Below are 27,021 nucleotides of genomic sequence, written 5' to 3'. Positions count from 1 at the left end.
CAGACTAGTCTATGATAGATTCTTGAAATAATGAAGACAAAATTGACTTATGTTATATATAATTGTAATTAATTTTTGTTGAGTACTTAACAGCAAAGAAATGCTACTAATGAGAGTCAAGATTTATATAAAAATAAGACATGGTCTTACAATTAGCAGCTTATAATGAACTGGGACATGGAGCATTTGATAGACTCTTTATTCCTTACTAAAAGCACATTTAAGATATGTTATCTCTATTTAGATAGGTATGTTAATTCCCTTATACATATAAAAACAATTGTATATAACTAAAAATAACTATTTTTCAATGAGAAAAAATCATTCAGAAGAGAAAAATGTGGAAGCTAAGCAAAACCAACTTAAATGCTAGGTATTCATTAGTGAGGATAAATACTATATTTGGTAGTATTATAATCAACAAGTGAGATTGAAATGGTTAAGTCTTTTAGTATGGATACAAAATTACTGAAATTTTTATCCCTTTTTATTTATTGTGGATTATTTTGAAGAGGATCAAGATGATTTTAAGTTGGCAAAGACAGACCAAAATTCCAAGACACATTAATGGATATGACTTCACTGGAAAAATATGAAATGTGAAGAGACATATGTGTTAGATATAAAGGATTTGATCAGATGGTGGAGGTTCTTCAGGCTCAAGCTAAGGTGTGGTGACTCCATTCTAAAATTTGTGTTGAAGACAATTCAAATTTATTTAAAATGTGTAAGACAGAAAAATGCTATAAAGAAAAATCTGGTTTTGAAAGATTCAAGAGCACTGGACTGGGTTGTTGTGAAGATAACATGAAGTATTGACTATGTACCTAATTCGTATATAATAACTCCCAATAATAATAAAATAGTTAGGAAGTCTATATTTTTATCCAGGCTCTGCTATGAAGTAACCTATGAGCATAAGCAGCTCTACCTCTCCAGGCCTGTTTCATAACATGTAAAATGAGAGGGTTAAACCAGATGATCCCAAGGAGTCACTTCAGGTTAAAAAATTCCAATTATTCATGTTGAATCCAGATATCAAGGAACAGTCTCAGTAATTAAAAGCAGTGTTTTCACCCCATGCCCCTTGAAAAATAAAGCTAAATAAATTTTGTCGTGGTCCAGTTGGTATATTTTGATCCAATCTTTACTTAATTTTAAGGGTTATAAAACATGAAAACCCAAAGAGTTCCCAAAAGTGTTCCCAATGCAGAACATGTGGGGATTTAAATACATAATATTATTTTAAATATATTTAACAACTCAATTCATACAGATTGACAGATGGAATGGAAAAGTAGACCACCAACAGATTTTGGTTGAACTCCACATTCTGAAAATTCCATAGAAAAACAATAAGCCACTGCATATTAGTACATCACATTAAAATATATTCTAAAGTATAATTCCCCTTTTAAATGGCAGTGATTATACAGTAGTGCAACCACAGGGCACTTGTAAACTTTTTTTGTTCAACATCATCTATGTCCATAACAAACTCTGGTTAACTCCAAGGTGTTTCTTGGGTCTAAGCTTTTTGAGCTTTCCTACATTGGCAGTTACAGCCTCTCCCCACAAATCTATCCATCCCTCCAGAAATGCCCACAGTCTGAGGTTGGGGGAACAGGTGGCATACAGGTCAATCTGAAGAAATCTCTTACCTTTCTAAAAAAAGAATATGGATTTGATTCAATGGATTGGAGACATAAATGTACACCATAGGCAGTTTATACTTATCACTACGTAGGCAGGAAACTTTGTCAAAACTGCTTAAGATTCAGGATAGAGACAGCTTCAGTGTGATTTCTGAGTTCGCTCCGTCTCTCTCTCTGGCCCTTAGTGTTAGGGAAGGAGAGACGCGAAAGGATGCCTGTCCAAGTTGGCTGACCTCATCTCAGCCTTGCTTTGGAAATGCCACGGAAAGGCTGATAATAACAGGTTGCTTTATGAAAAGGACCTACCCACCTAAGCTTTAATCAAACAAGCAGCATTTTTTATATATCGAACTTCTTGGGGGCTAGCGGCAAACTCTAGTTGCAACAGCGTATGTAACAAAGCAAACACTCTACTTGGTGTTCATCAAGACTCATGTGGCTGTCGGGAAGTCCTTAGCATGTGCAGTGGAGTGCTAGCCAGTAATACAGATCTAACCAAAGATGGGACACTGACAGAAAGAAGCTTCTCTCCTGGAAATCCAAACATCATCTCAACTTGAGGTTTTTCATCCTCTTGACAAGAAAAGGTACATCAACTTCCTTCACTACTAGGGAAATTCAAAATGTTTATTAATGAATTTTCATTCACCTCCCTTTAATTTACAGTATGTGCGCTTTAACAACAGAAAAAGGAATCATCAAATTTCCATTGAAAATACTGACAACAGTTTAAATATATTTCTGAATCACTATTATGTATGTATTCTTCCAGATTCCTGTTGTCTACTTCAGGTCTGAGATGCTGTCTCCCTTTTGGCACCTCTCTAAGTAGGCTCCTCAGCATAGAAAAGCATCTCAAAGGTCAAATCTTCTCTCGTAAGATCAGCGCTCAGGATTCAAATCTTCTTGAAAATTCTGTGCCAGGTCTCATTGGGTGGCCTTGTGTAATCCAACCAGATTGCTTTTGAACAAAAAGAGGAGTCAAAAAGAACTTGGGTTTCCAGAGAAAAATAAAGTGCTGCCCCTATAAATCACAGTCTTTGTGGAGTAAGGTGTCTTCCTAAAGAGGTAGAAATAATAGGGGTGTGTGTTGTAGATGCCCACATTTCAATGATACTGAACACTGTATCTTTAAGGGCTGCATCTTTAAGGGCTTAAAATGGACTGACTCCACTCATCTCTCTGATTTTTTCATAAGTAAGCCAGAACACCAGTGACCAAGGGGTCTGAAAGATTAACCAAAGAAGTTAGTGCATATTTCAAAGTGATTATGAATATTCTACATTTATGCATATACATCTCTGAATGACAAAGTCATTTTGAATCCACTTAGGCTGAAAACAAATATTTTGGTATTTCACCTTTATAGAGCACTTTATAATTAACAAAGTATTTTCATGTCTTATTTCTCATAGATTTCTCTGAACAATTTACAATAGAAAGGAAAGGTAATGATACCCCTATTTTACAGATGAGGACACTGAGGCTTAGCAATCAAAAAGCTATCAATATGTTGTGGAGCTAGAGAACAGGCTTCTGGCTTGCATTCCAGGGTTCCTTCTACTGAACCCTTCCTGGCTAAGAGGCTGGGACTTGGCATGCCTGAATTCTAGCTGGGCTCCTCTGTGTGTAGATTGTAAAGTGTGACAAGGAGTCAGTTAAGAACTTGCAAGTGAAGATGAAAGATTATCCTTTGAGAGATCAGAAGCTCAACACCTGATGTATTACAATATGGGTTATAAAATTTCATATAAAATAGGGAAAAGAGTTTCCAGCTCAGAAAGACTTGACTAACTGGAATAAAGGTATAACCACATCAAAAGGAATTATAAGGGGATAAGGGTTTTTCAACAAAGGAAGATAAAAACATCAAAGACAAAGAAGGAAATAGCAGAGGTAACACTGGAAGTATCATCAGAGAAGGGGTATTTTGGATCCAGGTCCTGTCTGGTTTGGTTCACAGGTGATAGGTAATATTGATCAGAGAGAAACTATCCAACTAGAGTCAAAAAAGAAGCTTGAGCAATTAGAATATAAAATGTATTTGGTTGGAGAGTTTGTGGGGCAATATTTATGTCCTGTGTTTGGAAATATTGAGTGTGTTATATTGGGAGACTGAGACTACCAGTGGATTTAGGAGAACACATGTTGGTTAGTTAACCATATGGGAGACATGGGCAAAATAAAGAATATGAAGGTGTGATGATATCGTATTCTTGTGACAACAAAAATGAAGTGAGCCAGTGATATAACTGCCATCAGATCAAGGAATAGAGGTCTCAGCTAAGAGTAGATTATGTAATCATTCCTAGCTACTCGGGTGGTCAGGCTTCTGTAGGCAAATGAAGTAAATATTAATCAGTGAGTGAGCAAAGCAAGGTCACACTACTCTTACCTAATGGGAGGGACTGGGGTTGAGTTTAGCTGGGTTATGAATAGAAGTTAAACAGGGAGATCATACAGCCAATAACGGGGTAGTATACTAATGGCATATACTGAGCCTCTGTGTTTTTTTCTTCCCTAGCATAGTTACACCACTGTAAATAATGCAAGTGTATGACTCCGTGTTGTCTGCTCTGGTCTGCCTGTTGCCATAACCGCTGGAAAAACAAGAGTCCTTCTGCATGTCTTTTACTGTGGAGCTGAACATTAAGGGCTCTTGGATATTCTTAAATACTAAGATTACGAATAAGCTCTTCCTGTTATTATTCCGTGTGTAGTAAGCAACCTTCTGATTATAACTTGCCTTCACAGATGGCTTGAATTTAGGAGGAAGCACACTGTTGAGAGGACTTCAGCATCTGGATCACTTGCCAAGTGTGTTTCTCAATGTGAATGAGCCAATGCTGTGGTCTGATCATCAGTTTCAGTGAGTTCAGTTGAGGGTGAAATCTGTATTTGCAAGGCCAGTTTACTTGGAAGTGCCCATGAGTCAGCTTTTAAGGTCATGGTCATGCACTGTGGCACATCAACAAGGCAGTGCGACCCTGGCAACCTTTGGTGGTTAGCCAGCCTTTCTCTAGCAACATCTCTTTACCACTACACACTGTCCCTTTCCCCCGACAACTTTTATAGCTAGCCGCAGGATCTCAAGACATTCTGCGCACTGTATTAGTTAGGAGCATGGGTTTGGAACTCAACAGACCTGTGGTCTGTTCCCAGCTCTGCCATACACCGGCTGTATGAACTTGAGCAAGTTTCTTATACTTGGAGCCATGGTTTTCTCATCTGAAAAATGAGGATAACACCACCTGTTTTACTGGACTCCTACAAGACTTAAAAACAAATAATGTGTGTAAACAGCTTAGCACAGTGTCTATCATACATGAAGTACTCTTTTTTTTCCTCACTTATACTTCCTGAGTCTCATGCATAAAGAGAATGGGTCAAATTGTCTCAGTATTCCTTTGTCTTATTCTCCCTGTCTTCACACCTCTTGACTCTGATTCTGTTTTCCATCAATGGTCTCACCATCCTTATAGTCTCCCACACTAGAAATATAAAAGTCCCATTTCCTTCCTTCCCTCCCCCATCAGCTACACAGAGTCAATTACTAAATCCTGTGGAGTTAACCATAAATGGCCCTAGAATCTGCCTTCTCTCCATTTTTACAATCATCATCAGGTTAGACTATTGCCAAAATTTCCTTTCTTGGGTTCTAGCTTTCAGTGTATCTTCTACATTGCTGCCAAAGTAATCCTGTACCCAAACAAACCTTAGTACCTTGCTCCCACGATTAAACAGCTGCTTGCCTACTACAGGTTCCACCTAAACCATTAAACTTGCCCCCACAAGGTCCTTCTTAACCTGGTCCTTAAGTACTTCTCTAGAATTTTGCCCCACCACATCCTCTCTGAGGATCTGTTCTCCAGCTACATTGAATTTTCTGCGGTTGTCCAAACCTACTGGGTACACACATGACTTGATGCCTGTGCTCACATCGCTCCCTCATGCCTTTCTTGTTAAATGCCGACTGATCTTTCAAGGCTCAGATCAGACATCTCTGTGAAAGACTTTGTGACTTCCTAAACAGGTAAAGCCAATTTTTACTTTACTACCCATGTTCTCACCATGTTTTGTTCACCATGAGTAGAGCATTTAATACAACCTGCTCACAAAGACCATGTCCTCTGGAGTCAAACATCCTGGGTTTGATTCCCTGACTTCATAAAGTAGTAACCAGCTAAACTAGCTGAGTTATTTAGACTCTTTAAGCTTTTGTTCCTCCCCTATAAAAGAGATATGATAATAACCTACTGAAGAGATTGTTGGGAGAATTCAGTGAGGTAAGCCATGAAAATGATTAGCACAGTATTGGTGCTAATACCAAGTGATTTAATAATATTGGCTTTATTATTTCTGTAATTTTAACTACTTACAGGTCTATCTTTTCCATCCTTTTATAAGCTGCTCTCTTGCAAAACATCTTACTCCTTAGTGCCACCAGCACTTATGATATGCAGGCCAAATCAAAATTTTCCTTTCCATTAAGAAATATCCACAGATTTGAGATAATTTCAAGGTATAACCAAGACGATCAAAATAAGGTTTTACACTTGGGTACACATTTGCATCAGATATTGCTAAGGGCTGTGGCTATTAACTCCATGTTTATGGATACCCACTATTGCTTGGTGCTGTCATTTATTCCCAGAACTTCAATTCCTTTCTGTATGCAGATGGTGCTCACCTCTAAAGCTCCACCCCCATATGCTCTGTAAGATCCAGATCAACATACGAAGGAGCCATCTAGAATCTGTTCTTCGATGTCCTACAAATACCCAAAACTCAACAAATTTAGAAGTAAGCTTGCTATTCCACCACAGGATCTTCCCTACAAATGATCCCATGTTAGGAAATTACATCATCTGTTGCTCAGGTTGAGAATCTGGGAATGAAGTTCAACTTTCCTTGTCTTCTCTGACCATTTTCCCCTCCCCATCCAGTCATGCTTCTAGATCCTTGCTACCTCCCCTAAATTATTTTTTGAATCTATCTTTTTCTGTCCTCATTGTCATACTTTCATGCAAGCTATCATTATGTCTCACCTACTACTACTCCTGGCCTTTCCCCAACCCACATAGCAGCTGGAATGATCTTTTTAAAAACATACACGTCATCAAACTGGTGCCCTGCACTCTTATGGGTCTTACAGCTCTTCCCAAACTGGCCTCTACCTCTCTCTGGCCTCACCTTGTGCCTCTTTCCTCCACGTCTCCATGCCTTGGCCTGTGGGTTTCCTTCAATTCCCTGAACTCATCAAGTTTTCTGTCCACTCCAACTGTTCCCTCTACCTAGAACATTTTTTTCTGCTCTTCTTACCTGGCAAATCCTACTCATTCTTCAGACTCAATTTTAGAGCCCATCCTCCACAGAGTTGCTCCTAATTTCCAAGCCTAGGCTATATGTGCTTGCTATATATTTTCATAGCACCAGGCACTTTGCCTGACCACTCATCACTTCTAGTTTTTTTTTCAGTGTCTGGCCTTACCAAACTAGAAGCTCCAGCACTACAGCAGGGGTTGAGACTCTTCTGTTCATCCCAAAGCCAGGCATTGGGTACAGGGCTTTGCATGGGATAAGTGCTCAATTAATATTATTATATTGTGAGAGTGCTGATTGATTGAATTTCTAAACTTATGACTCGTTCAATCTTTCAAATATGTTCTACCTTAAAAAATACTTGAGTACCTTATTTTTATTATGTATCTTATGTTACTTGAATAAGTCTATTTAATTCTACATCTTAGTTTACCACAGTAAAAAGTAATATACAGATCAAATAAAAATGACATAATGTTTTCTTACTAAACTAAGCTTTGTGGTAATGAGTATTAATGGATAATGCAACATGTACAGCAAAGTTACAAATTTTGTTTGAAACAGCAACATTTTCATAGGAAGAGTATCTAGTATAAAATCTTTATACCTGTTCCAAACGTACGATACTTTGGCTAAATGGACTACTAAAGGTTTTACATTGCAGAAAACCCTATCCACTGACTTTATAACAACAGAATGTCCACCTATTCATTTCTGAATAGTAACTGAATCGTATTACCTTAATCCATCTGGGAAGGTAATAAGACTCTGAGGAGAGGTAAAAAGAAAACAAAAAGAGATATAAAAAAGAGAGAAAGAATTGTGGTTTGGGGGCAGAGCCATGCTAAAAACCGAAAGAGAAAGGGGGAAATATTTGTAGATTAAAAGCAATTTAAGTGCAAAGAAGACAAAAACAAAAGGAAAAACATGACGTTACCATTCTCAGCCAAGATGGTAAAAAGCCTTTATATAGACTCATGAATCCTTCTCCTTGAACAGCCTGAATCAAACAGTCAGTTGATGATTTATACAAAAGTCCCCTAAAAAGGAAAGAAGACAGTTCTGCTAAATTTCTTGTGTGTAAATAGTGTATAAATAAATCATAAACTAAAAAATAAAGGAAACTTACTATAAGGAAACTTAAACATTTTCTGCTAATTTAGAACAAGTAATATTTGTGGTTCAGTATATAGAAATCACCTCTTTTGAGCTTAAAGAGAATATCTTTAGGTGTCTAAGGCTGACTCTTTGGATTCATCCCACCCTTAGTCTTATAGTTGGAATTCACTCCACCTGATCTCTTCCAGAGAGAACATACTGTTTTATATCAAATCAAATTCTCCATGTTACCTGTAAGTCATAAGCTTCTGAAGAAAGTGCTCTGTAAATTCTCAGCAGAGTATATTTTCATAAACTCTTTGAAAACAATAAAATCACAATAAATACCTTGTGTCTAAATAATATGATCATAAATTAGCTTATATCCCCAAATGCACAGTACTTTTCCATCAGACAAAGAGCAGATAATTACATAAAAACAGTTTGCAGGTTGAACACGTGATCACACAGATACATTTCTATCAAGAGTAAATACAAGGAAACATCTTTAAGGAACATTATCATTAAGGACATTTGAACACATGGAGAGTGAAGACTTTCTATCTACCTTCCTTGTTTATCTCGTGGTTGATTCATTATTCGGCTTTTGATGACATCAGCGGGTGTTCCCAGAATAGAAGCTACCAGTCCAGAACATAAACTATAAATACAAATAAATGAATTTGAAGGATAATAAATATAGCTGTTTCTAAATTGTAAGAAAAGGAAATTTGATATTTAGAAAGAATGGAATACTAAGTATATTATTGTATTATTCTTTATAATTATCTTATTTTTGCTTAAAATCAATGCTTAATGAAATCGTTGAAGAGATAGAAAAAACAAAAATTAAAAAGAATGTCCAGTCAACAAATAGACATTGAACACCTACTGGGGACAGGCACTCTTCTAGGCAGTGAAGAGGACACACACAAGCCTGTCCCTGAGGCCCTTACTTGGGAAGAGGCAGAGAAGAAATGAATAATTTCAGAATGCCGGTAAGTGCTACGAACAAAATAAAACTGGATTGCATGATAGGGAGTAAGTGGATGACAGGCCATCGCGGAGAGGCTCTTGAGTGACAACAGAGTGGAGAGGAGCAAGGATGTAAAGACATGGAGGAAGAATGTTGCCCACCAGAGGAACAGCCCAGGAAAAGCCCTGAGTCAGAAATGGCCAAGGTGGGCTGAAGAGAGAGAAAGCAGCTGACATGGCCATGGCATCCTGAAGGGGTCCAGCCAGATGAAAGACTGAAGAAGCAGGCAGAGAGATCAGCCCATGAAGGCTATTGAAGGGGTGTGATTTTATTCTAGATGTGAACAGAAGTCACTGAGAGGATCTTGGGCAGGGCAATCACCTTACTTGCTTAATATTTAACCAACAAAATATTCACTTTGACCACTATTTAAGCCTCATTTCACCATTTGCATATAATCTTACCTTCTTCTCCCCATCCTAAGGGATCTAAAATAGAAATCCAATTATGTCATTCTTCCCTACTTAAAGCCATCTAAGACTCATTCCCTATTACCTGATGTAGCTCACACACTAGCTGTCATACATATTACTCCAAGATCATATCTCTCTTCACCCATTATGCTTTAACAACATGACTAAGTGTAGCTCTGTATCTACCGTACTATGCAACACCTCTATGCCTGCACCCCTGTCTAATTGGAAAATTCCTGTTTCTCCTTCAGTCTATGCTCAGGCATAAGGTCTAATGAGTTTCTGTTTATCCCTTCTTCCTTTGTCCAACAACGTTACTTGCTCCTTCTTAAAAAAGGCTTGTCAATTCCTCAGAGACAAAATGGCTCTCTATGGTCAACCTATGGCAGAGTCAATCACGATTCTGTAAATGAGTGACTAAGAAGTTAAGAAATCAGGGGCGCCTGGGTGGCTCACTGGGTTAAAGCCTCTGCCTTTGGCTCAGGTCATGATCCCAGAGTCCTGGGATCAAGCCCCGAATCAGGCTCTCTGCTCAGCGGAGAGCCTTCTTCCTCCTCTCTCTCTCTCTGCCTGCCTCTCTACTTACTTGTGATCTCTGTCTGTCAAATAAATAAATAAAATCTTTAAAAAAAAAAAAAAAGAAGTTAAGAAATCACTAGCAGTTCATTATACTTGTGGGCATGCAAGACAATTCAGAGGATGAATTTCCACAAACTGAAAACTCACGAGCTGCTTTAAACTTTTCCACAAGAAAGACCTATGATGAGAAAAAGGGTGGTTGACCTGAGTCAAGGAGTATGAAGTCCCGCATCCCAGCAGCTGAATCTACAGAAACTAGGATTCAAGGCAGCCTGAGTAACAGCTTATGTCTGGCTAATGCAAAACTGGAAAGGAAAACTGTGGAAAACTTTTAGGTCCTCTGGGACATCAAATACCTCAAAAAGACAAGGACTACTGACTTCTATGCCAAGGCTTTTGAAGTCTCTGAAGGCTCTATGGCAGGGAAGTTGAAGCTACCTTAGGAATCTTCATACTCTCTCTTACTCTAAACTGCTGTAGCAGAAAGTACCCAGACTCTGTCCACCACTTTCAGGTCAGGATTTATAATTCAAAGGAGAAAATTACTTTAGAAATACTTGAATTCAAGAGCAGGAACCCATATAACCTATTTCATATTACAGCAAATGACCTAACTGTGCATATAACGTCCTTGGGTCTCTGCCCACACAAGTCATTGTCTATGTGGAAGGAGCTCATTTCACCACATAGATCCCAGTAGGTGTACACTACTGCTCTTTTTATATTCTTTCCTATTTGTTTCGATTCTTTGAAAGTTTAATACCATTGATTTTAATATACCTTAATATTTTCACACAGAAACCTCTTAACAAACACCTAAGGATATAGTGTAATCTGGCTAGACTTCTTTAAAAAATAAATACTAAAAGAGAATAATGTATTCAGGAGGCCTCAAGGAAGATGGTATCCAGAGTCAAGGGGAAAAGATAGAGCAATAAAAAGAACACTGATTTCGCCCAAGCTACTTGCACTGAAATGGACACTGCTGCTTTTTGCTATTGGCCTTCGGTGCTCCTTGTTAACAACATGATGAAGCTGAGGACACAGCTGAAGTGATAACGGACAGAAAGTGACTGGTGAGTCTTCTGATCTCTCCAGGCGGCCAACGGCTATCTGTAAGACCAGTTTCAGAATCTCCCATCAGCACTGTTTCAGAGAAAGCCAGCCTCTTAAGGAAGAACTAAATCATGTTCATGGGTCTTCACACAGAGTAAACTCACCTTTCTCACAGTTTCACTTCTCAACAGCCTCATGATTTAAAAAAGAAAAACAAGGTTATCCTGGTTTTCCTGTTCTATATCATTTCCTGACGATTAATTCAACTCTCTACCTTTCCTCTGCTTCCTTGATTAACATACCTTGCCACCTGCCTTCCCACCTCACTAAAATCCTCACTTGTCTTTACTGCTCCTGCCCTACCCCAGGACTTCTTATTTACCCCATTTTTAGAAATTGTGGTAAAACAGACACAACATACAATTTACCATTTTAATCATTTTTAAGTGCACAGTTCAGTGCTTACACCGTTTTTATAGTTCTTTATATCAAATTTCTTTTTCCCAGGTGTTGGATGGCTCACAAGAAGCTCTCTGGTGTACAGCTGCAATCCCCATCAAGCCTCCAGGAGCATTCATTTTCTTCTAGGACACAGTATCCAGAACTTCCAGACCACATAGCACCGTTTACCTACTTGATTTGAGTTCATCATTAGCAACTTTTGAGTTACCTCATATAACGCATTTATTCATACCAACCCATTTAAAAAACTGATCCAGTGGGTAGAGCTAAAAAATGAAACAAATGCCCATCATTTCATTTCCCTAAAACCTGAATTAGAGAAGAATAAGACTAAGTTATTTCACATTAGGATTGGAATATATACAGATAGAAATCTTGTTTTTCCACAAAAGACAATTCTGTTTTGTAGGGTAATATATGTTAGGCAGATTTACACCTGCCAGGAAATCCATGATTCTTTGGTTAGATGTGGTATTTCAAAGACCATTTGAGTGGAAAAACAATGAAAGAGAGTGATAATATCGATGTGGAACTATAGGACAAATCTGACTATCTTGCTCCTAGAGTACATCATAATACCAGAACAGAGAAGCATCTTGAAAGATGAGAAGTCTTACAAGGTGACTCCACTGGGTAGAAACTGGAGACAAAAGTCTCCTAGGCAGAGTGAACAACATGAACAAAGATAGTGCAGGAGAGATGGCAAGGGTAAACACAAATATATATATGTTTATCAGGATGGAAATAGGAAGTGGAAGGAGGTCAAAATCCTCAGTTTTCTCTGAAAAAGGAGGCCAGACTATTGGCTACAGAAAGTATGGTGTAGCTAGTGAACACACCTGGGTGAGAATCTGGAATGGACAAGAATGGTAAGCAAAGACATATAAAAAGATTGCCCTAATAGCACTAAAGATCACACTTATTTTAAGAGTGGAGGAATGAAGAAAAACTACTCTAGGAATATAAAGTTAAGGTGAATCTGGAATTGGAATTGCTTATATCTATATATCTCCAAATCTCATTGGTTCAACACTCTTAATATACTTTTGGGGTCATCTAATAGCATAAAGCATTCTGGAATTTGGACACAAGATCAGAAGCTATATGAAATCTCTATAAGGTTAAGAACACTATACATCTATAAAGTAACTCACTCTAATGGATAATTTGAAATTGTGCTGCAAAGAGATAAGGTGCTTCTGCTTCCTGGGGTGCTCTACTTCCTGTCTCTGTCAAGAGCTACAGCCTTTCAAAACATCTAATTCTAGCTCCGTTATAGGCCCTTCCCAAGTGGTTATTTTTTTCCTTCCTTTTCTGAATGGTACAGTAACTAGGCATTTTGTTTCAGCATTTACCATACATTAATTTTGTTCTTTAAAGATTTTATTTACTTTTTTGAGAGAGAGAGAAAGAGAGAGAGAGCACTAGCAGGGGAGGGACAGTGGGAGGAAAGGGAGAAGCAGACTCCACGCTGAGCAGGGAGCCTGACAACGCAGGGCTCAATCCCAGGCCTGGGATCATGACCTAAGCCAAAGGCAGATGCTTAATTGAGTAAGCCACCCAGGCGCCCCTAGATATTGTTTTCATACGTGTCTTGTTTTTCCCCTGGTCAACTGCCTAGAAAGAAGCCAGGGTTACCCTTTGTACCCACTGCAGTGCCCTGCAGGTGCCTTTATCATAAAAGATGCTCAAACATAACTGTGGAATTGAATTGCAGAATTGAGCAACAGAATCTGACCCCAGGAGGGTCCCATCAAGGTGCAAATATTTGGGATGGTTTAATATGAAATATTGTGCAATTTTATCTCTTTCTTCCCCATTTTAACTGCAAAAAATTCTAAGAAAATTGTTCTTTTAAAATGTAGTATCACATTTCTCTAAGGGTAATATCACTAGATTTTCAAAAGGTTAGAATTTGTGCCAAATGTGGAAGAAAAGTGATATAGAAAATAATTCAAACTAAAATAATCACTTACCTTGATAAACCATGAGTCATGATATTGTCCTCAAGTGGAGTGTTCAGTACCAAATAGTGTTTCACTGTATCATAAGTAGTTAAATCTGGCAATAAAAAGAAAAAGGAGGCTGAAATATTCATTTGACAATGAATGTCTTTTATGTTAATAATACGTTAGGCTTAGGACACCTGCGTGTCTCAGTCAGTTAAGCCTCCAACTCTTGATTTTGGCTCAGGTCATGATCTCAGGGTCATGAGATCAAGCCCTATGTTGGGTTCCACACTGAGCATGAAGCCTATTTACGATTCTCTCTCTCTTTCCCTCACCCTCTGGCCCTCTCATCCCCCTGCTCACAAACACACACTCTCAAGAAAAAAAAAAAAAAAAAGAATAGATTAGGGTTGGGGTAGGAATGTGTACAAGGATGAAAGACACTATTATCATTCTCAAGCATGGGAAAGCAACCAACAGATGAAAGGGGAGGAAAAGAGGAAGAGAGACAGGTACTCAATTATATTGTTTGAACATTTGAATCCAGCTATCGCCTACCATCAGCTCAACCCCTGGACTTCTTAGTATTTGAGATGATAAATTCCTTCTCTAATCCTAAGTAAATTGAGTTGAAATTCCATCACTTATAAATAAAAGGTCCTGACCATTATTCTACATTAAGCTTTTTATATTTTTTTCTAATGACAATGAAGAGCTGTTGAAGAGTTTTAAACAGGGCAGTGATATATTACAACATTGGAGTTTTATAATGACTACCTACAGTGAAGTACAGGAAGTGAATTGTAAAGAAGCAAGAATGGATAGATGCGTTTGATCACTCACCAAATATGTGAGTGTCTACCATGTGGTAGTAGGCATTATTCTAGGTGCCGGGAAAAAAGCCATGGATAAACTGAACAAAATCCTCATTCTCTGTTGAGGGATGAGACAGTAAGTAAATATATAAACCACAGCATTTCAGATAGTTATACCTGCTCTGAAGACAAATAAGGCAAAGAAAGGGGATAAGAATATCAGAAGGTGGAGGAGAATGATATATATGAATTTTAAAGATGGGATCTTTAAGGGAGGGTTTTAAGCACAGCAGTGACGACTCTGGGTTACTATTTACATGACACTCTGGCTGTTCTGCTGTGACTAGACTACAGGGAGACAAGACAGATTAGAGATAAGACTATTGCATTTATTCTGATGAGAGATGATGATGGTTTGGAAAAAGGAGATGTGGAGCACTGGTCAGATTCTAGATATGTTTTGAAGGCAGAATCACCAAATTGAATAGAGAGGGAAAGAAAGGAATCAAAGATGACTGCAAGATTTTTGAGCTTTGAGGTGCCTGGGTGGCTCAGTGGGTTAAAGCCTCTGCCCTCGGCTCGGGTCATGGTCCCGGGGTCCTGGGATCGAGCCCCACAGTGGGGAGACTGCTTCCCTTCCTCTCTTTCTGCCTGCCTCTCTTCCTGCTTGTGATCTCTGTCAAATAATAAATAAAATCTTAAAAAAAAAGATTTTTGAGCTTAAACAATTTGAAGGGCAGAGCTGTCATTTTTGGAGATGGTGAAAATGAGATTTGACTAATTTAGAATGTTTTAAGTAAGATGATAGAGTGATGACCTTGATCTCAGCAGTTTCCAATGCATGGTGGGACACAATGGCCGTGGGGTACATATGGAAAGACCAGTCTGGAGGCTTCTGTATTGATCCAGTAGGAGGAGATAAATCATACTTGGACAAAGGAGTGGCTCCAGGGATGAAAAGAAGTAGATGGATGCAAGATACAGCTTGGAGACAGAAGTGGTTGGACTTGGTGACCAATTGGTTATCAGGAGTAAGTGAAAGAAAGAGACAAAACTCTTGCCTAGGTTTCTGCCTTGTTCAAGTGAGAAAATACGATATCATATTTTGAGATTGGGAAGAATGGAGAGCAAGTAGTTTGATAAACGAATTTGGTTTGGACACAGCATGATATAGTCAAGATAACCCAAATAAACATGCTGAGTAAATAGCTGGAAACTGGAAGAGAAATCTGAGCTACAATAGATTTTGAAGCATCGAATTGAGAAACTATAATCAGTAAAGATTCCTGATAACTAAAATAGCCGCCAATATGATGTTGTAGCTATGGATGGACTGAAAGAGCAAAATTTAAAAAACCAGACTTACTTCCTTTGATATTTAAGTGATATGTTCCTATAACCCTCAAAAAGGCCATCCCTTCATTTCCTAGAATCATTTAAGTTGGGTCTTAGAAATAATCTTTTCATTCACTAGCTCATTCATCAAATGTTTACTGACTACATAAGAGATGATAAATAAAACGTCTTTGCCTTCAGGGGGCTCATGATCTAACAGAGGAAACAGACACACAGTAGAAAGCAATGTAATGAGGTACAAGTGGTCACAGAGATAAGTACCGGGAACTACAGAAACTCATAAAGGGGCATCTAACACAACATGGTTAGGGAAGGGTGATTGTGGGGTTCAGGAAAAATACACAGTAGAAAGACACTCTGGCAGAATACTAAAACATCTCCAAGAAGGAAACTAAATAGAAGAAGAGGGAGGAGGGCAGAAAGTAGGAGAAGAGCAGTCTGGTATGTGCAGGCAATGGAACCTTCTAGCTCATGACTCTCTGTTTCACTCTTTACTCCCAAATCAATGAATTGCTCAATTCCCTGAAGGCACCAGTTGGATTATGCAGACCTTCTATGTTATGTTATGAAATTTCCACTTTTCTTCTGTGAGTGATGAGAAGCCAGTAAAAGGTTTTAAGAGTCCCAGTAACATGTTGAGATTTGTGTTTTAGATAAATCCCCCTGGATACTGGGTATAAATTTGAGGACAGGGGAGGAGACCAGCCTGATGGCTGTGGCTGCAATGGTGAGAATTTTAAAACTGGTCGTTTTAAGGACACTAAGGTGGTAGGTATTGGAGAGGGTACACTTTCAAGAAATATTTAGAAGACACAAGTAAGGGCGCCTGGGTGGCTCAGTGGGTTAAAGCTTCTGCCTTCGGCTCAGGTCATGATCCCAGCATCCTTGGATGGAGCCCCACATTCCGCTCTCTGCTCACCAGGAAGCCTGCTTCCCCCTCTGTCTTTCTGACTGCCTCTCTGCCTACTTGTGATCTCTGTCTGTCAAATAAACAAATAAAATCTTTAAAAAAAGAAGAAGAAGAAGAAGAAGAAGAAGAAGAAGAAGAAGAAGAAGAAGACGACGACGACAGAAGCAAGGGGTGCTTAGGTGGCTCAGTCAGTAAACGTCTGCCTTTGGCTCGGGTCATGATCCTGGGATCCTGGGTTGGAGTCCCACATTGAGCTCCCTGCTCAGTGGAGAGCCTGCTTTTCCCTCTGTCCACTCTGCCTGCCACTCCCCCTGCTCGTGTGCTCTCTCTCTCCCTCTTTCATTCTGAAAAATAAATAAATAAAACCGTAAAACAAAAGACAGAAGCAGTTAGTGACTGACTATGGGAGGTGAGGGACAGGTTGAGTTAAGGAAGCACTGAAGTTTCCAGTCTGGGATGCCTGCTGCACAAGCTGGGGGAAAGTGTTTGGCATTCTGGATCTAATGATTGTCACGTGGTTACATGGGCCATTTTGGATATTGGAGGAGGGTGTGGGTAGAGAGGAAACCTTAGAAATAGTTTAGTACTATCTATTTATTGACACAATTTGCTTATTTTAGGAAATCCTTTTCATAGATTGCCATGGAGAAAAGTGAAAATACTCTAGAGAAAATATTCAATTAAGCTGTTCAAACATAAATGAAGACTATTGCCAATGATTACTAAAAATAATTAAAGTTTTTCATTTTTCCCTGATGTCTGTGCTTATCATTACAATCACGAAGGCAGTAAGGACTTCTCAGAGTTCAATAAAGTTTCCATTACCTCCCATATTCACCAGCGCTGCTCTTTGTATATTGGGTACCCAGCCTGCCCAAAGCCCACGTATTCCTCCTTCAGATAAGATTTTTGCAAATGCATGATGCACACCACGAAATCTAAAGGAAAAATAATGAAATGTGAAAATTCTCTGCATTTCTATGGAATGCAGCTGGATAAACTTCACCTATAGCTGTTATGATTTGGAGTAAAATAACATCTTAATTACCCAGAATTGTTAGAAATGAAAGAAATCAATCCTCACATATTCTCATAAAAGAATGACATTTTTAGTCCAAAGAGTAGGGAGGGCAATCTCATAATAGAAGTTCTTAAAATTGAATACTTCGGGTTTTATAAAAATTTACTATCCTATCCTGATTTTGTTCAGTTTTGTTTTTGGTTTTTTGTTTGTTTGTTTTTTGTACACAGGTAAAAAATGGTGCTGACCCACGAATCAAATCTGGAAACCCCTGTTATAAAATAATAGTCTGGGTTTTATATAGTCCAAAATACCTGGAGTCCAATGCCATCTTTACTACTTATGAGCTGAGTGGCTTTAACTTGGACTCTACATTCCCTAAGTCTCACCAAAAAGATAATAAGATATATTTATTGGGCATGCAGAATTGCTATAATGCTACATGGGAAGTTATACTCACAAATGATGGTCGCTGTCATCAAAATCTGTTGTGTACTTATTAAACATAGGACTTTTTATATACATAAGATAAACTGTATTCTTAAAAACTCTATGAAGTATGAATTTATATTCCAATTTCTGTCTGAGGAAACTGGAGGCTTAGGAACTTGTTAAGGAACTAAGTTAACTAAGTTAAGGAACTTGACTAGGGTCAGAGCTAAAATGTGGTAAAGGCTGGATTATGAATTCTGGGTTGTCTGACCCCAAGGTTGATGTTCTTTACAACAACAGGAAATGTTTTTTACTATTACATCAAACCAGTAATTTCCAACAGCAGAGACAAAGGAAGGGAAAAACTGACAGGATTAGTTAAAAACTCAGATTTTTCTGGATCCTGATAGTTCTCTCCATATAGTCAACTTTGAAAACATCACTTCTTCCTGCTACTTAGTAATTAATTAGAAGGTGTTACAAGATGACAAAATGGGTCCTGGGATTCTGCAAACTGCTTGGTTAAGTCAGAGTGTTACCCTTTTCTGCTCTGTGGTGGGTGTTCTCTCTGTCTGGAGGGCTCAAGGGGGCCTGGACTGCCAAGCCCAACCTCAGCTTCCACTGAGCCAGCTAGAGGAGTAGCACTGTGAAGAGCAGTGGTCCGTGTCATTGGGGGGTTCCCAAAGGAGATTCAAAACCCTCCTTCATCTCTGGCCTAGCCACAGACCTGCAGTGTTCAGAGGAACAGACCTCTTCTTACTCAGCCAAAGGTGTTCTCCACTTTTCCTCTTTTCTGGGAGACATCTATCAATCTCTAAGATTTTGCCCCTTTCCCAGAGAAACAGGCTAAGTGGTGTTTTAATAAATTATTCAACATGAAGTGCTTTGAAGAAAGGCAGACTTCAGTAATGTAGAGTAATGCAGTCGGAGAATTTTGTGTCACAAAGACATAATAAAAACCTTCCTTGAACTTGGGAAAAAGAGGAGGAATGGGATTAGATAGGGAAGTGGGAAGAACTTGCAAGGTCAATCTTGCCCTTCTCCTTCTTTCAGGGATAAAGGGAAAGGAACCAAGCTTTCAGCCATGGAAGAGCCCAGGCAGTCTGTCAAGCAAACCTTCTGAATGGTCCCTTTTTAAAGATAAAGAAACTGAGAGTAGGAGTGCTAAGGGACTTCTACAACACTAAGCCACAGCGGCAAAACTGGGATTCACACTGAGACAAACTTCAAATTTTAGTGATCAGACTCTATATCAAGCTGTAACAACACAAGTCTAGCTGACTTGGCTGGGAAAAGCAGCAAACAGCTACACACACGTAAGTGTTTCTACTAGAGAACACGTGCACCTTATCATGCAATGAAAAGATCCGTGTTAGCCCTTCTCTTAATGAATACATCTTCCAAGTTGAAAGAGTCAGAATTAATATCTTCACTGAATGCTGGATTACAAAAATGCATAAATTAGTAGGTACATGTTCAAACTAAGACAGGGGAAAGGAACAGAATCAGTTAATTGGAGAACCTACCGCAAAGGTTTTCCTTCAAGTTTCCTTTTTCCTTCCATTTGCATCTGAACCTTCACTAGATCAGTTGGGTTGGCTAAAAATTGGCCAACAACACCAGCCATCATACCTCCAATTACTGATTTCCTAATTGCAAAAGGAGATACAGTTTTTAATAGTTTCTGTTAATTTTGCAAATTTTGTAGTGAACAGTACCAAGCTGATCCAGCCCCTGCCTAGGGATTTAAGACAAAGTGAAGAAAAGAATGGACATACAAATCACAGAGGAAAGTAGATGGTTTGTCTGTTTACTGAAGGGAGGGTTAAAGGAGTTGAAATCCAAATCTGGTTTCAGGGGCCTTCTATGGCCTGAAAGTCAAAGGAAGGGCAGCTGCTTCAAAGTTATAAATATCTGAACTGACCATTTAACTGTAGTTTAATTCTGACCACAGGGGACCGAAAAGAGCATAGATGTAATCAGTCTAACAGACAAAAGCTAGTCAGTCAGATTTTGTAAACTATTATTTTAGTAGTTTTACATAGTAAAGGGGGGTTAAGAACTTTCTTCTCTTCCAAGAAACTCTCCCTGCCCCTTGGCTCTTCCTTCTCCTCACCTCCCAAAGCCAAGAGTGATCACGTCTAGACTACTATACTTGAACACGCTTTGAATCCATCCCCTCCTCTCCATGCCAACTACCTGTGTCTCAGACCAGGCTCTGATCATCTTTTACCTTTTCTTAGAAGAAAGGGGATAATTTCTTTCCTTTTACTCTAAAACAATATTTGAAGAGGTACAAATGGGTATAGAGTAACAAGGTTCCCTATTATCAGTTCCCTTCCTCTGAAGCAATCACAATTACTAGTTTCTTATGATTTCTCACACATAATAATAATGCATTCACTGAGTGCTTATTATGTCAGGCCCTGTTTTTAAAAACATCATCTAATTTTCATATCAACCCTATGATATTAGTACCACTGTTAAATCCTCTTTACAGATAATGAAACTGAGGCATAAAAGCAGTTGAAGGACAGTTCAAATCACACAACCAGTGAGTGGTATGGCCAAGATGTAACAGCAGGAAATCTGAGTGCCAACCACAGTCTTAAGCACTAAATTACAACTGATAGCTTGTGTACACACAAACATATATGTATAAATACTCCTTTCTAAAAGCACAAATGTAGGGGCGCCAGGGTGGCTCAACTGACTAATTTTCAGTTTATAGACTGAGTCACCAGCTCCTGGCTTCTACTCAGGTCATGATCTCAGAGTTGTGATTTCGGGGTCATGGATCAAGCCCTATGTTGGGCTCCATGCTTGGCTTGGGGCCAGAATGAGATTTTCTCCCTCTCCCTCTGCCTTCCTCTTACCCTTCTTGCACTCTCTTCTCTCTCTCTCTCTCTCAAATAAATAAATAAAATCTTAAAAAAACAAAAAGCACAAATGTAGAATGCTAGGTTGTATACACCTTAATTTTTCCCTAATAATGTCCTTTAAGATATATTTTTCCTCACAATGTATCTCAAAAGTTATCAGTTCATTCAGAACTGCCTCATTTTAAAAAACAGTTTCATAGCATTCCATTTTTATGGACATATCACAATTTATTTAGACAGCTTAACTTTTAACTAAGAAATCTAAACATTTACATGACATTTGATAGGTCCTGCAAATTGTTTTCCATAGAACTTGTATCAATCTCCACCGACATCAGCAGCCTAGGAGTGCCTGGTTCTCATAATGATGAACACAGCACTCTTTTTTCTCTTTGAGAATCTCATAACCGCTGCCTGCTTCTCCCTCTGCCTACCATCCCCCCTGCTTGTGTGCTTGCTTGCTCTCTGACAAATAAATAAATAAAATCTTTTTTAAGAAAGGAATTCTTGGGGTGCCTGGGTGGCTCAGTGGGTTAAAGCCTCTGCCTTCGGCTCAGGTCATGATCCTAGGGTCCTGGGATCGAGCCTCGCATTGGGCTCTCTGCTCCATGGAGAGCATGCTTTCTCCTCTCTCTCTGCCTGCCTCTCTGCCTACTTGTGATCTCTGTCTGTCAAATAAATAAATAAAATCTTTAAAAAAAAAGGAATTTTTAGTATTAAAATATTAATATATATGCAAAATTTCATATACGTACACACATGTATGTTTGTATACAATGTGCAGTAAATGCTCGCTGATTTGGATTTACATTGTAATTATTAATTATTTTAAGCCTATAACTTGAGGCAATTTGGGTACAAATACACAATTTTATACAAATCTAATAGATACACATTAAAGCCTTTAGGATCAATAGTATATATTATTTTCAAAACAAAACTTACCAAAGGGGATAATGCTTATCTTCACTTTTGCCAAATACAACTTCACGAAGATGTTCATAAGTGACCATGCGGCCTCCAGAGTACACTGTGTAGAATGGATCATTTAAAAGGTGAATTCAGCTAGACATTTAATAAAACAAGAGGGCATTCTGACCTGGGCCAGTCCATCTCTCTAGCTGTGTTGTTCTCTCATGCGAGAGAACACCACATTGGCTTTTCTTGATGTTTCTCTAAAGGGGGCATGCCTTCTTACCCCTCAGGCCTTCTCATATGCTGTCTTATCTTTCTTGAATGGATTCTCCCTTCTCTGCTTGGGTAACTCCTCCTAGTCCTCTAAGACTCAATTCAAAGAACACGTTTTCTAAAACGTGCTCTCCGACCTCCAGTGTTCTAGACTGCCACTGCACTTGCCATGCTTCTCCTCTCCTCCTCCAGAACAATCCATGCACACATCCAATATGACATTAATTGGAGATTAACTTGATTTTGTTGCTCATCTTTCCATCAGACCATAAGCTTTTCAGGGCAGGCTTTGTGTGTTTTCATTACTCTATGTACCCTAATACAGAGCTTGGTACACAGCAGGCAATTTTCATTTAATAAATTTAAATAAATTTAAATTTAAATAAATTAAATTTTCATTTAATAAACATGCATAACTTCACTGGGTAGTTGATTATATTGAGGTAAATTTTTCAGTCAGCTGTCAAACTTACAAAATGAATCTTAACTGTAAAGCCATTTATAATGCTCAACTAAATACAAATGAAAAGAAGTAAAACTCAAAACAATAATGGAAAGCAAAGGAGAAAATATTTAAAAAAAACTGGAAAATAAAAATCATTAAAATCAGTACATGGTATTCATAGAGAGCATTTTTCTTGATATTTCAGGAAGTCTAATAAAATATTTTAAAATATTCACGAATATACAAGGCACCAAAACAACAACAGTCTCTATACACACTTCTGGAAAGCTCTTAATGAAAACACTCTAGCTTACTCACCTGAAGACTGAAGCTTTAAAAATCATAAGCCGGGTAAGTATTAGTACTGGACGCTTTTCTGGTCAAGGGTCCCTACGTATTTGTGGAAATAATATGAACGTAGAGGAGAAGAATGCCACACCTGTTCTACCTCCTTTGAAGCCAAGTTTATGTTCTCCTATCCACAAGCAGAAAACCCAACAATGTCTATCTTTGTGAGTGCCACTTGAGAAGCAAATCAGAAAAGTATTCTCACTGGCTATAGCACAGTGACAACTATTTCCCTTGAAGACTGCCTAAAGGCCCACACAGGTAGGGATGTAGCCTTGGAAACAGAGGTGAAAATCAGCTGCACTGCAATCACTCAATTGCCAGAATTGGATCAGTCATCCCTGTTCTCTTTCAGAGTTGCCTAGTCTGTAGTATATGGGACAGAGACTAGTGAGATTTGGCATTTTAGTCAAATATATTTCATTTTCAAAGAACATGAAAAGCTTACATTTTGTGTTTTAAAGTTTCTAAAGTGGAGAAAAAATATCACTCATTTTTTCTTAAAATTCTTCAAACATGCAGAGAAGTAGAGAAAATAATTCCCTCTGTATCCTTGAGATGTATCATTGCTAACATTCTTGCCATATTTGATTCATTTTTCTGCTTAATTATTTTGAAGTACATTATAGACATCATGACAGCTCACCCCTAAATACTTGTATATGCATTTCTAAAAATTTAAGGCAATCATTCCTTAATAACAATTGGTGGTTAATTTTCTCCCCAAGAGAATATATATTCGTTTATTACATTAGCAGAACAAAAAAACCCACTAGATTTAGAGCACAGCCAAACACAAAAGCAGATGACACACAGAACTCATAACAAACTTACCAGCTGAAATCAAGATAAATACCTATGTGTCTGTAAATGGCAGGTGTCACTCCTTGCCAAAGCTTTAGAAAGCCTTCTTCTTGAACAATCCCTAGGGCTGTGCGCACCATGCCTCTATAGGGAGCAGATTCTCTTGCACTGTCTCCCAACCGAGCAAGGGCAGCTTCTCCTTGCATTTGGAGCCGAGTTTTTGTGAGATCGAGGGGAAAGGTTGCTAATAAAAAAACAAAATGAGGGGGAAACCCATAACATTCAGAGAAACAAACAAAAATTCTAAAATTCTAAAGTCATGGGACTAATATTTTAGTCTCCACAAGATCCGTGGTTCTCAAATTTTAGAGTACATCAGAATCAGCTAGAGAAATTATTAAAAATTATTTCCTAGTCCCATACCTATGGATTCTGAGCAGGTTGATGGAGGGTTAGAAATCATTTGATTCTTATGCATGCCCAAATTTAAGAATCATTGTCCCAGAGCACCCTCACCCCCAGATCATCAGGGGGAAAAAAGTGACAAGATTTGGGTTCTTTTTACTCAGAAATTTCAGCCTAAAATCTACTTTAGTCCTTAATTTGTGTTTTTCAATGGGAATAATTTCAGATATCCATATTCTGTGATGCTCCTTTGACTGCAACCATGATTAAGACCCAATGTGACATTTAGAATACTGTACTACTTCTGATAGGTTCAAAATAAAACCAGGTGAAGATGCATTATGTAATTTCATGGGTGATATTCACTGACCTGAAGTTTGAGATACATAAGATGTAATATGGAGTTCATACAAGGGCAGCATGCTCAATATACTTTCCAATTAAGGCACAGATTGAGTTGTTTTTCCAGTACAAAGTTTTATGTGTGGCCTCCTCATGAGTACCAATTATACTTGAAAAGTTTTTTTCTAATGATTATATTTTGAATTCAAGGTATTGAATTCAAGAATACATTTTTCCTTGAAACAATGAAGCTAACTGGCCCACATTAGGAAGATCAAGCTCCTAACTTTATACTCATAATGTCCCAAATAACTGAAGTAACCAGATTCGGGTAAGTTCATGAACATTATTGACATTACATGAGTCTTTTCAATGATCACTGCCTGATATAAAATCATAGTTATGCTTTTTCCAAGAGAAAACAGAGTAGGGGGAGCAGAATATTAAATCTTACCACTGGTCTTTGGAAAAAATAACTTGCTGATAGTTCCCCTAAAACAGAAGTAGTTTGCATGTAGAGAATATTAACAATGCTTTATTAACATATGAACCTTGAAAAGACCTAAGATTCCTAAGGTTCCTCTATATTAACATGGGTTATGCCTCTCAAAATAATTCTAGTTTACTTACTGGTTACTTAAATAATGCTTCAGGTTCTGATCCTAAAGTGTTTTTTTTTTTTCTTTTTTTCTTTTTTTTTTTTTCCTAAAGTGTTTTGTACTCAAAACCAACCCATATTTTGTTTTCCTAGCTTCCCATCCCCAGCCCCCACACCATTCTCCACAAACCTTTAAAAAAAGTAATGTTTCTTTGCCATTGGTCACAGGGGGAAACAATCAGGTTAAAAAAAAGTTAGAAATATCCAATTCAGCAATCTGATTTTAAATTTTTTTAAAAAGTTGAAGAATTGTATTTCAGTAAAAACAGTGAATAACAAAAATTTTCCCATCAGCTTTAAGAGAAGAGAAAGAGAAAAAATAGTGGGTCCAAAGGGCAAGAGCGGAGGAGCACAAAGAGCAAAACAACGGGTCCTGTGCTGGCTGCGCTGGAAATACAAAACAAATTCATTTTAGATGAGAACAAAGTAACATTTCCTGATGATATACACACCAAAGCTGTTGCTAGTTTTGTTTTTCAGCAGGCAAGAAAATGAAAGGGTAATCTTAAAATGCACAGTGAAGGCTTCACAGGGAACACACAGGCACTCTGCTAACAGAATCATTGGAAGGAACACCACCTGCTCATTCAAGGGCATCAAAATTCTCCCTAGATGGCCTCTAGTTTTCTCTGGCTTGCTTATGCAAAGGTAACTGTCCTGTCCTCTATGTTCTTATAATATTTAATACTTTCATTATAGTAAGTAGCACAAGGTAACTGCCTGTCTCAGCATGTCTCCCCACCCGCCTGTAAGAAAGGTCAAGGCTGAGTCTTTGAAGCACCTTCACCACAGTCTAATATTGTGGTAATTATAACAATGTTGCAATTAATGGGCGCCTCGCCTTGGATTTAGCATTTATATATTATCTACTTCTCAGACTCCTGAGACTTAGACACAGTACAGATGAGTTAAGCTCAAGGAGGAAAACTGGCAGATGTTGAGAAGATTCTCCATATAAGTGACAGGTTAATAAGTCCTACGAGTCTACAAAAGATAAGGCTGTGGTGAGGCTATGTAAGAATAGAAATCAGAGAGATTATCTCAATAGGGATGAAGAGTGGATCGCGTTTTTAAAAGGTCATCCTCACGGATGGGGAAAATGATTCCTAGAGAGGAATGACAGTTCTTGAAGCTTCCAAGCGTAGACATTCAGACACAATAGCAACACCTCTGAGGGAGACGAAATTGGAAGGAAAAGACCTTAGTGACCTCCAGGGCCGCCTCCTCGCAAAGCCGGCCTTGTCCCCGCCCTGCCACAAGGGCCAAGCAGGTGTGCAAGCAGAGGGCGCAACCCAAAGGGCCGCACCCCCCGGGGGGCCGAAACCGCTCGCCGGTGCCCTCACCCCCACCCCCAGCGCGGCACCTCGACGAGTCGCGGGGGAGGCCAGGGCGGGGGCGGCCGGGTACCTAGCTCGGCCACGGTAGCCGCGCAGCCCGACAGGAGGAACTTGCTCGCTCGGGGCCATCTCTGGGCAAGCGGCAAAAGCCTCTCCTCATCCTCTGGAAGCGACATTCAGCAGCAAGACGGGACGACAGTACACCCCTTCTGGCCGGCGCCCAGCGCCGCGGCTGGCCTGCCACTCTGCCAGGGCGGCCCGTCCTCAACCGGCGAGTGGCGGAGCGGGGACCATTTCCCTCGCTCGGCTCTGCCAGGCGGCCTCGCAAACCTACAGCCTTCCTCGCAGCCCCGGCCGGAGAGCTCCACAAGACTGAAAGCAGAACAACAACGCGAAGCCCACGAGGCTTCTGGGAAATGTAGTCGCCAGGCTGCGCGCCTCTTGGGCGCCTTTCTCTGATTGGCTGCGAGCGAGGCTCCCTCGGCGCCGCCGGCCCCGGTCTCCATGG

At 39.1% G+C, this 27,021-nt stretch overlaps 1 protein-coding gene across 9 annotated transcripts; it reads right to left on the bottom strand.

The window, feature by feature from the left end:
* Positions 1–1,129: 1,129 nt before the first annotated feature.
* Positions 1,130–26,906, bottom strand: SLC25A27 (solute carrier family 25 member 27). 9 transcript variants are annotated; one of them, XR_013967035.1, is made up of 10 exons: positions 26,584–26,906; positions 23,824–24,015; positions 21,932–22,016; positions 19,631–19,753; positions 17,477–17,589; positions 13,598–13,682; positions 8,644–8,736; positions 8,328–8,393; positions 7,915–8,017; positions 2,582–2,616 (listed from the first exon to the last, which is right to left on the bottom strand). XR_013967035.1 is itself a non-coding variant. In XM_080806943.1 (9 exons), the coding sequence occupies exons 1-9, from the start codon at positions 26,687–26,689 to the stop codon at positions 2,810–2,812; spliced, it is 972 nt and encodes a 323-aa protein (XP_080663069.1). In that variant the 5' UTR covers positions 26,690–26,906; the 3' UTR covers positions 1,130–2,809. The 9 variants fall into 9 exon arrangements, 7 of the variants coding, with proteins under 7 accessions (XP_080663069.1, XP_080663071.1, XP_080663070.1 ...); XR_013967036.1 differs by lacking the exon at positions 2,582–2,616 and adding an exon at positions 2,700–2,715; XM_080806943.1 differs by lacking the exon at positions 8,328–8,393 and having other exon boundaries at positions 1,130–2,881.
* Positions 26,907–27,021: the final 115 nt, after the last annotated feature.

The sequence above is a fragment of the Martes martes genome (genome assembly GCF_963455335.1).
Source record: "Martes martes genome assembly, chromosome: 6".
NCBI lineage: Eukaryota > Metazoa > Chordata > Mammalia > Carnivora > Mustelidae > Martes > Martes martes.
Note: the sequence above shows the minus strand (reverse complement) of the source record. Positions and strands in the feature narration are given on the sequence as shown.

Coding starts and splice junctions, on each gene's coding strand:
- SLC25A27 (XM_080806943.1), bottom strand. CDS start 26,689: ATGTCGCTTCCAGAGGATGAGGAGAGGCTTTTGCCGCTTGCCCAGAGA. Junction 8,737..13,597: donor ATGACTCATGGTTTATCAAG/GTAAGTGATTAT, acceptor TTGTATTTATAG/TTTATGTTCTGGACTGGTAG. Junction 2,882..7,914: donor TACCATCTTGGCTGAGAATG/GTAACGTCATGT, acceptor TTAATCTTTCAG/ACCCCTTGGTCACTGGTGTT.